The 12,317-nt window shown below is 45.6% G+C and overlaps 1 protein-coding gene across 1 annotated transcript in view; it reads right to left on the bottom strand.

The window, feature by feature from the left end:
• PKP1 (plakophilin 1) overlaps positions 1 to 12,317 on the bottom strand; it is a 91,940-nt gene that overhangs the window by 10,836 nt on the left and 68,787 nt on the right. Inside the window, exons 5-11 of the mRNA XM_019513801.1 lie at positions 11,102 to 11,309; positions 9,416 to 9,593; positions 4,735 to 4,849; positions 3,575 to 3,730; positions 3,060 to 3,236; positions 816 to 969; positions 8 to 194 (exon numbers count right to left, since the gene is read on the bottom strand). Of these exons, the coding sequence (XP_019369346.1) occupies positions 8 to 194; positions 816 to 969; positions 3,060 to 3,236; positions 3,575 to 3,730; positions 4,735 to 4,849; positions 9,416 to 9,593; positions 11,102 to 11,309 (1,175 nt within the window). The remainder of the gene's footprint in view (positions 1 to 7; positions 195 to 815; positions 970 to 3,059; positions 3,237 to 3,574; positions 3,731 to 4,734; positions 4,850 to 9,415; positions 9,594 to 11,101; positions 11,310 to 12,317) is intronic.

Below are 12,317 nucleotides of genomic sequence, written 5' to 3'. Positions count from 1 at the left end.
GACTCACCCATTTCGGCAGAGGCTTAATACATTATTTATCACGTTGCTTGTCAAGTAGGATTTGCCCAGGTGTGGGTTGGACATGATGAGGTTCCTCAGAGTGTAGCAAGCTGATGACATGATCTCTCCATAGGTGTTGGTGTTTGCACTCTGGAAGGACAGGAGACGCGACACATCTGGAAGCACCTGGTGAGCTAAAGACAGAATGCTCCAATCAGCACTTAAATCAATCAAATCAATGGGACATCTTGGTTGAATACTACTTGTTATAAAGCCTGGAAGTCCTAATGGTGGTATTCTTAATGCCAGGTGGTAGTAGCACAATAAATGCTACTTTCTTTAAATATCTGAGATTGAAATGGCTCATTGCCATAAGCAGGGAGCCTCAAAAAAGCCAGGAGACCATATATACTGTTACCACCAAAACCCAGGCCAATTCAACCAAGGAAATACTCCAATATATAAACTAAAGGTCCAGAAAGACCAGCTGATCTGTTTTATCTATAAAGCACACAACAAACATGTCTTAGAAGCAGTCTATTTAACCAGACTACATGCTAGTCCAAAATATGGTGTCTTAAGAGTTCCTTCTAAGGCCTGTGGCCAAATAGCATCACTTGGCCACTATCCCAGCTCTGCTGAACATCCGTCATGGAGAGGAGAAGTGGTATACGAATGTATTTGCTTGGGGAAGTAATGCCAAGAGGGATGCTTGTCAGAATTCAACTAGAAGGTCCACAAAGGAAGGAAGGTTTGTGATGGAAGGGGAGAAACTGAAAAAACCCTTAGAAGCCTCTTTGGCTGAAGCTTCTTACCCATGGTTTTATGGAGAACAGGATGTCGGGACATGTTGCTCAGCAAGGAAGTCCCAGATCGGACAACTTCAGAGCTGCTGGATTGGAGAAGCCGTGCTATACGAGGCAATCCCTTTTCCTTCAAACCAATCACCTGGCTCATTGCATTAGACATCTGAGAGACAAAATAGAGTTTATTAGTTACCTCTAAGCCTTGCATGATACAGCTGTAATGCGCACAGTATTCTGGGGCACACTCATGGTGGACTGCAAGGTAAATATAGCTACATCATAAGCAAAACTGCAGAAAATGCTTTGTTCTTCTACAGCCACTTTCCTCACAAGCCATTTTTTATTCATTTCTGTCGATGAACAGTTTGTTAGGGGATGGGTGTTCTGTCCTCTTGTGAGCCCAGCGGGGAACAGTTGTGCCTAAGCTTGTTAACAGTTGTATCATGCACAAAATACACCTATGCTACCTCTCTTCTGACCTGAGAGAAATGCATCATTTATTGGACACAGACACTCGCATGAGGATCTGACCTCATTTACGTTAGTGTAACAGTGTGGCTCAGCAACTCTGAAAATCAGGCTGTCATTTAGGTGCTTACATACAAGAATAGAAGCCTAATTTTAAATCTTCATTTTTTTTCAAATTCTTGGCTTAACACCAAACAAGCTGTTGAACAATACTGCACTGCCAGACAGCTGCATGCTTTCTTCCAAGAGAGGCACATGTTACTGATAGACATTGTTCCCCCTTGCAGGCAATGAATATGGGGAATGTGCCGCCAACAGCACATTCCATTGGGTTGAGGTAAGTGAGAACAAAATAATTTGATTACTTTGTCTGACTATAAGAGATACGTTTGGTGTTATCTATTACCAGGCGGCTGAGCAAAGTACAGAACCTCTAGTCCAGCGGTGGGCAAAATGCCGCCCGCAGGACGGGTGCGGCCTGCCAAGCCATTCCATCCGGCCCGCAGGGCCCCTAAAAATTTAGAAAATTAATAATTATCTGCCCCTGGCTGCCTGTCATGTGGCCCTCGATGGCCTGCCAAACTCAGTAACCAGCCCTCCGCCCAAAATAATTGTTCGCCCCTGCTCTAGTCTGTAACCTAAAGGGTTAATGATGCCATTCTGCCAATTCCCTGCACACAGATTTCCTCAATGAAAGCTGGTACCAAGAAGGCTTGTGAAATCAGGCTGTATATTTGCAGTGTGGGCTTAATTTAGCCCTTGCACATTTAAACATACCAAAATCCACATCTACACCTGAAAAAGTACTGCCTTAAAAATCATGACATTGTTCCATGTCATTGATGTGCTGCTTTGCATCTGTGACATGCAGGTCATCTCACCTCAGTACCCTGAGCAATGTCATAGGGGAAAATGGTCATTATCCAGACAACAGCTGTGCTCAAGTGGTAGATTTTCAGTTGCATAAGTGGCATTTTTGGCAGGGCTATTGTGCATGTACAGGATGTTACGCTATGGCTGAGAAGGTAGGATGTACTTCCCCAAAAAGCGTGGATGAGGAAGAGGGTCATCCCACATTTTAGTCCAATAGCTAAGTGATTCGGGAACTCACTCTGGCACAGGGAAACCCCGGTTCTAAACCACCTTCACTCCGAGGGGGTCTGAACTTGTTTTCTCTGACTTCCTAGCAATGTTCTTAGCACCAGGCCAGAGACTGGGTATTGCCCAGTCTTCTCTTCGGCCCAACCCTCTTCTTCAGCCTAAATCACTGAACCTTGCATTTGATATTTATTGGGTAAAATGGATGGCAAGCCATTTCATGAGAAAGTTTCTGCTTCATAGGGAGCAAGGGTCTGAGCTACTTCTCCTTTCCAGAGCAACACCCTTCTCACTGAGCTACATACCCCCCAGCTTGCGCTCTGCCTCCTGGCCCACATATCTTCCTCTCTTGGCTGCCAGAGGACCTTCCTCAAAAGAAAGGGTGGAGAGACGCCCCAGGAAGAGGCCTAACCTGGAGCCTGGTGGTTAGAGCGCTGTGCAAGGATGTCAGAAAGGTGCAAGTTCAACCCCTGCCCCTGGTGAAGGGAGCCAGAACCTGGGTCCAAGACAGGGCAGGGCCTAAAACCCACTGGTTCTGAAGTTTGCCGGGCAAAACCTTGTTACTTATTCATGTGGTCCCAGCGCACGCACAGAGCTGTGTGCCTGACTGGCCAATGTGTTGCCTACTGCTCATGCTCAATGTGATCATTTATGTACCACTTTGCATGAGAGAAAGAGCGTTCTCACCAGTCCCCTGCTTGCAGTGAGGTTCTGCAGAGCTCCTGCACAAGCTTCCAGGGTGGAGTCTTTCTTGCTCTTGTCCATCAGGGACAGGTATGTGCGGATGGCATCAGAATGGTAAAGCCAGTTGGCTCCTCTGGGTTTGTAATCCTCCTCAGGCAGAGGGACATTATACTCATCTTCCTAAGGGAAAATAAGGGGTTGATATTTAAGAGACCGACACTTGTCACAGGACTCACACTTCATTATCCCTTGTTCCTTTAGAGGTAGCATGCAACTATCTGCATGCATCTTGCCCTTGGCATGCACAACTGACCCCCTACCTGTTGTTAACTGGTCTGGAACAGACTGACCCTCTCACCTCCCCCCATGATGCTAAGCACAGGACATGTGATGCCTCTATAATCCCCACCCCAACTATTCTGAACCCTCTTCCTGACACTGGTCATGCGGGAGTTCGGTTGCTCTTTGCCTGAACCTAGTGAGGCCCTCATATCCAGGCACTGAACAACGTGTCTTACCTCCAGTTTTCCTCCTCTGCTGTTGAAGCAGCCTGTGAGAGTTCGGTCCATGGAGGCATTCCGGGCCATGTGGTTGAGTTGGGTGTATTTATTGGGCACCTCGGCATCCAGGCGGTAGGAGAGATTGTGCAGGATGCAGAGGCAGTTCTCCACAGACTAAAATCACCCCCAGAATAAACACAACAGTTTAATATTTGGATGGGCACACGAGACAGTGCATGTATTTACAGACAGATTTACTGACAGCGCTGCTGTATATGGCATGTAGGATGCCACTGCCAGGACATAAAAACGATATGCCAAATCTTGAGTGTGACTGTCTTTGCTGTCTTGAGTCAGGCACAAAGCCCACTGAGATTATCTGAGGAATGACTGAATAAGAAACTAAATACAGAAGTGAATGATCTTCACTAGGTTGGGCCTTTAAAATATTTTCCATCCAGTACACACTAACTTAGTGAGTCAATGACAAAGTGGGGACCAGAACAAAAGTGTTGGATGGGTTCAGCAGTTTCCAGGATGACACCAATAAGCAGAATTTTCAAAAGAGCCCCCACTTGGGCAACAAAATAATTTACTGGATTTTCAAAAAAGCTCTGCAGTTTGGGAGCACATAAGAAGTTGAGCTCTTCTGAAAACCTTGCTACAGATGACACAATGGGAGCATCCGTGTTCCAGACACTTTTGACAATCTTTGGTACTTCAATGGAGATGACAACTGTGAGTATGGGTGCCAAATTTTTAAAAGCTGGGCCTAAATGCTCCTTCTTCCCATGTGTGTATAAATATATATAGACAGCAAGGAAAATGGATACAGCCCATGCCCCTTTCTACCCTATAGAAACCCAGAAAGTCAGTTCTGCTATTATGTACAGACAGTCTCTGTTATCTCTGCAAGATGAAGAGAAGCTCATTGGCAGTCCCAAACTTTGTTCTCCTATAATACCAGACACAACCTTTGCAGGACAAGAGAAGCTGCAGCGTTCTCATCTGTGCCTGGAAGGGAGCTCCTGAGAGATGTACAAAGCCTCATTTGTGTTTTTACTACAAGCTTTGAAAATATTTCTTTAAAAAAGAAACAATAGTTCATGTCGCTAGTCCAGGGCTTAGTCTGGACACTAACTGATGATCTGTGAGTAAATGAGAGGGATGTATGGTACCTTATCATCAGGTCGGTTAGCAGCCACACAGTTCTGGGCATAAGTCATGACTGAATCAACCAGGCCAGGGTAGTTTCTCATGGTCTGGCGTCCCATGTCTGCAGAACTCAGGTTCCTGAAAGAAGTCAGTTTATAAAGTGTAGGGACATAAGTCAAAGTGTATAAGTAGGGACATACGTATAAGTGTATAAGCTCACTTCACTTGCTGGTTCCTATCTGTCACAAACTCCCACACATAGCCGTTTGAATTCGACCCTCTTGTAAGGATGGCCTCTGACAAGGTGAAATCACCCATTCAGAGAGGTCCACAACAAAACCAATGCATCCTTTAAGTCTCATTTACACCTTCAATGCTGCAAAGGTCTTGTGGTGTTCTTGTGCACAGGGCAAAACTCCTCTTATATCACTATCATGGGTAAAACATCCTCTTGGAAAGAACATCTAATTACTGGTAGGAATTTTCCTTAGAGGCTTGGGATGTACAGTTAGAGCACAAAAGAAGTCAGGATATCTGTTCAGAGTTATTTCCAGAGAGAATATTAAATAAATATCAAGGGAGATAATGAGAGAGACATCCTCAAGGTCTGTAAATTGTGTAGCCGCACTGACTTCAATGGAACTATGCCAGTTTACATAAGTAGACGATTTGACTCTGCATGATCAAGGTAGCATAAGCTGGATCACCAATGTCAGGACCTAACCCCAGGTGCTATAGCAATGTTAGTGCAGAACATGGATCATCAGGTATTAAGAAAAGGGGCAATAAGGGGTGATGGTTACTCTGTGCTATACTCTTGGCCCTCTTTGCCAGGTCTCTGCTAATGCAATGGAGTTGTTACAGTCCTTGGGGTTTTAATGCACTTTAACTTAAAAGTGAAACCAAAAAGAGGTTTGCAAAAGCCCTAAGAGGCTTAGGACAAAATTCTGTTTCACTGCTAAGATGCAGAAGTGATACAACTTTTTTATGAAGATAAATCATCTACAACAACATCTGCTTTGCCTTGTGTAATGGCCAGAATTTAATGGAAGTGCTCAGAAGTGACTGAATACTGTCCCAGAGTCATCTAATCCATTTATGCTTTGTTAAGGTTAAGTTCTGCCATGCATACCCAGGGATGCAGTGAACACCCCCCAAAAGTGGGCTCAACACAAAGTGCAACCACTAGCTGTTTGACACTGTTTGGTGCACGTCTGTCTCACCTTTTCCCATCACCCAATTGGCAAGGGCACCTACCCAGTTTCTAGGCTCATTTCTTCCTGAAGGGATCTGAATTCTTATGTTTCACAGCAAAAGATACAACCTAGTCATCAGGCCTCAGGCCAGGCAGGGCTGAGAGTACCTTCCTGTTGAGGTTAGGCTACGTAGCCAAGAGGGAAGATGTCTTGGCAACAGAAAGAGAACAAATTTGATGGAGCCATACTCAGGCTCAGTAAAATACCTGAGCATCTCAGTGGCAGGGAATGAACCCTTACTTTCACTGTTGTCTGTATAGGATGATTTGGATAGGAATCAGTCTGCCTCAGGAAGGGGGTTAGACTAGATGACCTATAGAAGTTAGACTAGATGACCTACGGAGGTCCCTCCCAGCCCCGCTTCTATATGATTCAGTGAACAGCATAGAAATTCTAGAGGAGTAAGGCAAGAAGAGACAGGACATCTAGTCCAAACGCCTGCCTGAGGCAGGAAAGGTCTTCGGGTCATTCCAGGAATAAAATATGCAACCGTGGCATAATTAGCACTATGCTCTAACCAACTGAGCTAATTGGCCACTAAACACTAGTCACTTCAATAGTGGGAAGGGGGAAAAGAGAGAACAAGGAGATCAATCTATAACCAACTGGGCGCATCTACATGAGATATTTACTGCAGAGCTGACTAATTAGCTCTGCAGTAAATGTCTCAGCGTCTACACATGTGCCCCTATTAGGGCACAGGAAACTAATTAACTCTGCAGCAGGATAGTACTTGGAAATACAAGTAATACCCTGCTGCCAAGTTTTTTTCTGCACAGCAGCACACGTGTGGACACCAACCCAGCTGGCTAGGGCATGAGGGTGCTTCAGTGTGGGTTACTCTTTCCTTGTGATTATTGAGGTAATTATGAATCCACCTTGTGATAATTTTATTTAGCCTGTATTTCTCCAGTTTTCTTATGGAGCAAGTTGCTCCATTTTGTTGTTGGAGCAATGCATTGGTTGTTCCAACAAAATCAAATGTTGCTCCCTTTAGCAGGAGATGTCTGGTAAGGGTGTAGCCTGTTGCTGCATCCCCTAAGGCAGAGCTTCAGTTCATTAAAGTACCTATTTATAAATCATTTTTGGTTGTTCCCAATGTAAAGGTGCTGGCACCCAGGTTGCTAGAAGAAATTGCAAGTCAGGACTAAGATCTCCATGCAAAAGCGTTCTTTAGCTTTTCCAAGAAGAAATAAATCACTTTATGCCCATATATGAGCTTCTCGCTTGGAACCTGATGAGCAATAGGTCTGTGCAAGTCAGCAGCAATACGATCCGTCTTCGGATCCGGCCACTTCGGATGGCCACGATCCGACCCGGAGGTCCGGACCGGGTTTCCGCCTCAATCCAGCCGAAGCGGCGCCAAAGCTTCAGGGCCGCCTCGGAGATCTGGCCACAGGGTATAATGGTGAATCAATGAAATATTTATAACTTAGTTGTTTTTTGTCCAATTTGGATGAAACCTGCAGGGATGGTAGCCTCTGCTGAGAGCATGAAACCTGCCAAGTTTCAAAAATATCAGTGCAGGGGTTTGGGAGGAACTGAACCCCAAATTCGTGAAAGCCAGACTCATGTCACGTCTATGTGTTACACCACAGGGGGGTCAAAACCACAGGGCTGGTAGCTCTTACTGAGGCCACAAAGCCTGCCAAGTTTCAAGCAGATCAGTGCAGGGGCTTGGGGGAAGTGCACCCCAAGCTGCAGACAAGCAAAATGTGTGCCGGGGTGACGCTGTGCGTTAAGGCGCAGCCGGGTGACAGCTGCAGGGATGGTGGCCCCTGCTGTGATGCCTGCCAGCTGTTGAGGAGATCGGTGCAGGGGGGTCCTGGGGCCGTGCACCCCTAGCTGCTGACAGACAAAACTCGTGCCAACACTGTGTCCCTCTTGGGGCAGTTGACTGTCTGCATTGATTCTTTCCTCTCCTTAGCCTGGTGTTGTAGGTGCTAATTGATGTTCGTTAAGTCATTACGTAGCAGCTAGGTCCTGTGTATTGAGCTGGTCCCTGAGTCCCTGGGTGAATCATGATTGATTGGTAACTGGGAACACAGCAGCTTCACAGCCAGGCCTGCAGCTGTGTCTCCCCTCCTGCCCCAAGACAGACACAGTCAGTCCCACAGCACCCATGGCACCAGTTTTGCTTGTCTGCAGCTTGCGAGGCAGTTCCCCCCAAACCCCTGCACCGATCTTCTTGAATCTTGGCAGGCTTTGTGGCCTCAGTAAGAGCTACCAGCCCTGCAGTTTTGACCTTCCTGTGTGGTAGCACGTAGACGTGACAGGAGTTTTGCTCTCAAGAATTTGGGGTACAGTTGCCCAAAACCCCTGCACCGATCTTCTTGAAACTTGGCAGCCTTCATCCTCTAATTTCACCCAAATTGGACAAAAAACAACAAAGTTATAGATATTTTATTGTTTCCCCATTATACCCTATGGCTGGATCTTGGAGGTAGCTCCGAGGTGGCTCCGAACCACTTCGGGAAGCCAAACAAGGCCAGCACCTCGACCCAGACGTGCTGCTTCAGACCCCGAAATGTCCAAAGGTTCTCCGGATACAAAGCTCTGTCCGAAGCCTCTTACAGCGCTGATGAGCAACACCCAGTAATTGTAACTAGTTAGAAGACCCAATGGATGGATCCAGAACATAGCAAGCATAAAAATCAAGTCAAATGTATGAATTAGAAACAGGCACTAGAGATGACTGGAACATGCTTATTTATGGAAAAGTTTGACGTTTCATCAAATAACAGAAACCAAATTATTTTTCATTTCTGATGGCCCAAAACTGCAAGTTTACAACTGAAGACTGAAAATCTAGGGGTAAAATCTTCCACCAGCAAATTCTACTTTCCCACCCAAATGTTTTATTTCAGTTTTTTAGTCACCCAATGAAAAGTAATTTTTAAGGAAAGCAAATTACTTGCCAAAAAAAAAATGCTTTGCCAAAATTCAGATTTTCAAATTGAATAGAAACATTTCCACTTGCTCAAACTGCCCTGAAAACTTTATGAAGGAACATCAGGAGGTCTGCAATGTGTTGAATTGCTAGATGCACCAATTCAGCACCTACTTCCCTTATTAACTTTAAAAATACCAGCCAATGGTCAAACTTCCCAACTAGACATGAGGGGGGTTAGACAGTTTTGGTCAACAGACTGGCTTGCTGACACTGACAACATATAGAGGGGTATGTGCCCCCTGCCCCCAGATTTCTGTGCCAACAGCAGGGCACAGGTCATGGGGCTGCAGCCTGGCCAGAGCCAGGGCCTGGCAGACATGGGGGTGGTGTTGGCAGCGTGATTTTTGCACCAATGGCAGGCTGTAGGGCTGCAGCCCAGCCAGATCCAATGCCCAGCAGCAGCAGGGGCAGTAGCGCAGAGTTGTGCCCCTCCCCACTGTCAGCACTTACACATCTCCTATGCTTGCTGACGTAGCTACTTGTCTGCTGGCCTACCTCAAACAGCCTGTGGCATTGAAGAATACCTCTGGGTCAATAATTTCTCTTGTCCTATTACTGGTGCCATCAGACCAGCCAGAGAAAGGAACAATAACACAATCTGTCAAGACAGGGAGGGCTTCCTGTATCAACTCTTCTTTCAGTTCATCCGTGGAGGACAAGTTCCATAGCAGCCCTAAAATGAAAATGCAAGACTCATTTTAGCTCACGGTCTCCATGCATAAGAGGCCTCGATTACACTGGTGTACAAAAAGGGGCACAACTAGGCCAATGCTACTCTAGCATAAAATTGGAGTAAGTGACAGACGAATCAAGTCCTTGGCCCAGGCTTGAAAAATTCAAGACACTCTCCAAATTTCTGTCATTTTGTGAGAGAGGATTTACTCTGATCCCAGTTCATGAACAGAAGAGCTGAAGTGCAGTCATTTAATCTGAAACCCCCAACTCTGCCTCTACTGTCACACCATGTGGTACTGTTTATATAGTTCAAACATCAGCTTTTCTGTACAAGTCCAGCAAGTCACCTCTCTTATTTTGAAAAGTTCTTGACGCTAGTTCTCCCATAACGTGCACTAATAATGCAGTCTTCTTGCCTATCCTTTCCAGACAACAAAAGCATCATGCTTTCCAGTATCCCCTACCTCCCATTTAACCATGCACCCTTTTACCAAAGGAATAAAGTACTCTTAACAATAGATTCAGGCAAGGCAGAGTATGTTCAGTTAAATGGGAGATGGGCAGAAACAGCCTACTGAGACCTTGGACAGGGGACCTTTGTTATGACACAGAAGGAAATCTGAAGCACCCTGCCCCAACAAGCATATATATTTATGGATTTCAATTTAGCATGGACAGGTGTAGGGAGAATCCTTCTAATAAAGGTTCACATCCAGTACAATCAAATTCAATTCAGGATGACCTACTGCCAACAAACTCATTTGACCCTACTGAAATCCAGCCCTATAGGACACCACACAGTCTGTGCAGCATAGCCCATACTACTGTTATAAGACCCAACCAGGGAAACTAAATTCCGAAGTGGGGGACCCTTTTTTGATAATGCCCCAGATGCAGCTGTCAGATGAATGCAGGTGGGCAGTGAAAGCTGAAAAACCTTAAATGAGTACAGCTGTGGAGGTAAAAAGTGTGGAAAGAGGCAAGCTTTGAGTCTGGTCCTGGTTTGTGGGCCAGTAGCTGAAAAGCCCTACAGCAGTGTAAAAACAGTCACAACAGCTGAAAATTGGGCCTGGTTCCAGCAACCTACAATTTACATCCTCATTTACATCTGGGCAGAGCAGTGATATTGTGTCAATCCTTATCACTGCGATCTGACTAGGGTGGCCATCAGAGAGGACAGTCCGGTTGTCCTCTGTCCTCGATTGATATGAAACCAGACGCCTTTATGTCCTCTATTTTTCTCTTGAAGAGAAAACTAGAGGACATAAAGGCGTCGGGTTTCGCATCAGTCAAGGACAGAGTAGCAGAAAACCAGAACTTCCTCTGTGATGGCCATCCGAGATCTGATAGTGCTGCATGCTCAGTGTGCACAGGTGTCAAGGGCAATGCCTTGACAGGGCAGGACCAGGCTCCTGTGCTACAGAAGGAGATCCTTAGTTGTAGGAAAAGATGTCAATGGAGGCAACCTAATTTACAAAGACCAAGGGTCTCTCATTTGCAGTGTACCTGTCAGCTGCTTCTGTGTTTCAGTGTTCCCAGTTCTCCTCAGAAGGCTCACACTCTCCCTGATTCCATTCTGCCGTCGGGTTTCTATCTTGTTGATGGGATTTCTGAAGACTATGTTTCTAAGAGCCCCGGCTGAAGCCTGCTGGACATTCTGGTTTGTGCTGCGGAGGAGTTCGACCAGCTTGGCAATGCCACCCAGCCGGTAGACCTGGGGAGAAGATAATCTGTGATGAAAATCATATATAAACCATCATTGATTTTTTTTTTGATCATTAAAAGACCAAAGTGACTAAAATTATCACAAGAAGCTGGTCTGGTATATTCTCCCAGGCATGTAAAAGATACCCCGCATCCTTCCACTTCCAATACACTATGTTCCAGCCATCGTCAACTGAGACCATGCTGATTGCCTTGCTGAGTCAGATTCTAACAATTAAAGCTTGCAAGTAACCACCCTGAGCCAAATCCTTGACTGATGTATATAAGAGTTTCTCCCAACATCTTCAGCAGGACTACAGCAGTTCACCTCAGCTGAGGTTATGACCTAAAACAGTACCTAGATACTAACTACCATATAGTATAACAATAACATCCCATCTACCATATAGCATTACAATAACATCCCATCTTCATTTACTGTTATCCAAAAGCCACAGATTAAATTCAGAGGGGGGTTGTAGATGACATAGTTTCAACTCCCTTATACATGGTTAAGAACAGGTTAGGGACTGTTTAGAAAAGCTGGTTGTGTACAAGTCCACAGGACTAGATGCAATGCATCCAAGGGTGCCTAGGGAGTTGGCTGATGTGATTGCAGAGCCACTGGCCATTATCTTTGAAAACTTGTGGCGATTGGGGGAGGTTCCAGACAACTGGAAAAGGGCAAATATAGTGCCCATCTTTAAGAAGGGGAAGAAGGAGGATCCAGGGAACTACAGACTAGTCAGTCTCACCTCAGTTCAGAAAAATCATGGAGCAGGTCCTCGAATAATCCAGTTCTAAGCACTTGGAGGAGAAGAAGATGATTAGGAACAGTCATTGTGGACTCATCAAGGGCAAGTCATGCCCGACCAACCTGAGTGCCTTCTATGATGACATAACTGGCTCTGTGGATGCGGGGAAAGCAGTGGACATGCTATACCTTGACTTTAGCTAGACTTTTGATACTGTTTCCCACAGCATTCTTGCAAACAAGCTGAGGAAGTATGGGTTGGAT

Source organism: Gavialis gangeticus, unplaced genomic scaffold, assembly GCF_001723915.1.
Source record: "Gavialis gangeticus isolate Ggan-Ray unplaced genomic scaffold, GavGan_comp1, whole genome shotgun sequence".
In the NCBI taxonomy this organism is placed as follows: domain Eukaryota; kingdom Metazoa; phylum Chordata; order Crocodylia; family Gavialidae; genus Gavialis; species Gavialis gangeticus.
Note: the sequence above shows the minus strand (reverse complement) of the source record. Positions and strands in the feature narration are given on the sequence as shown.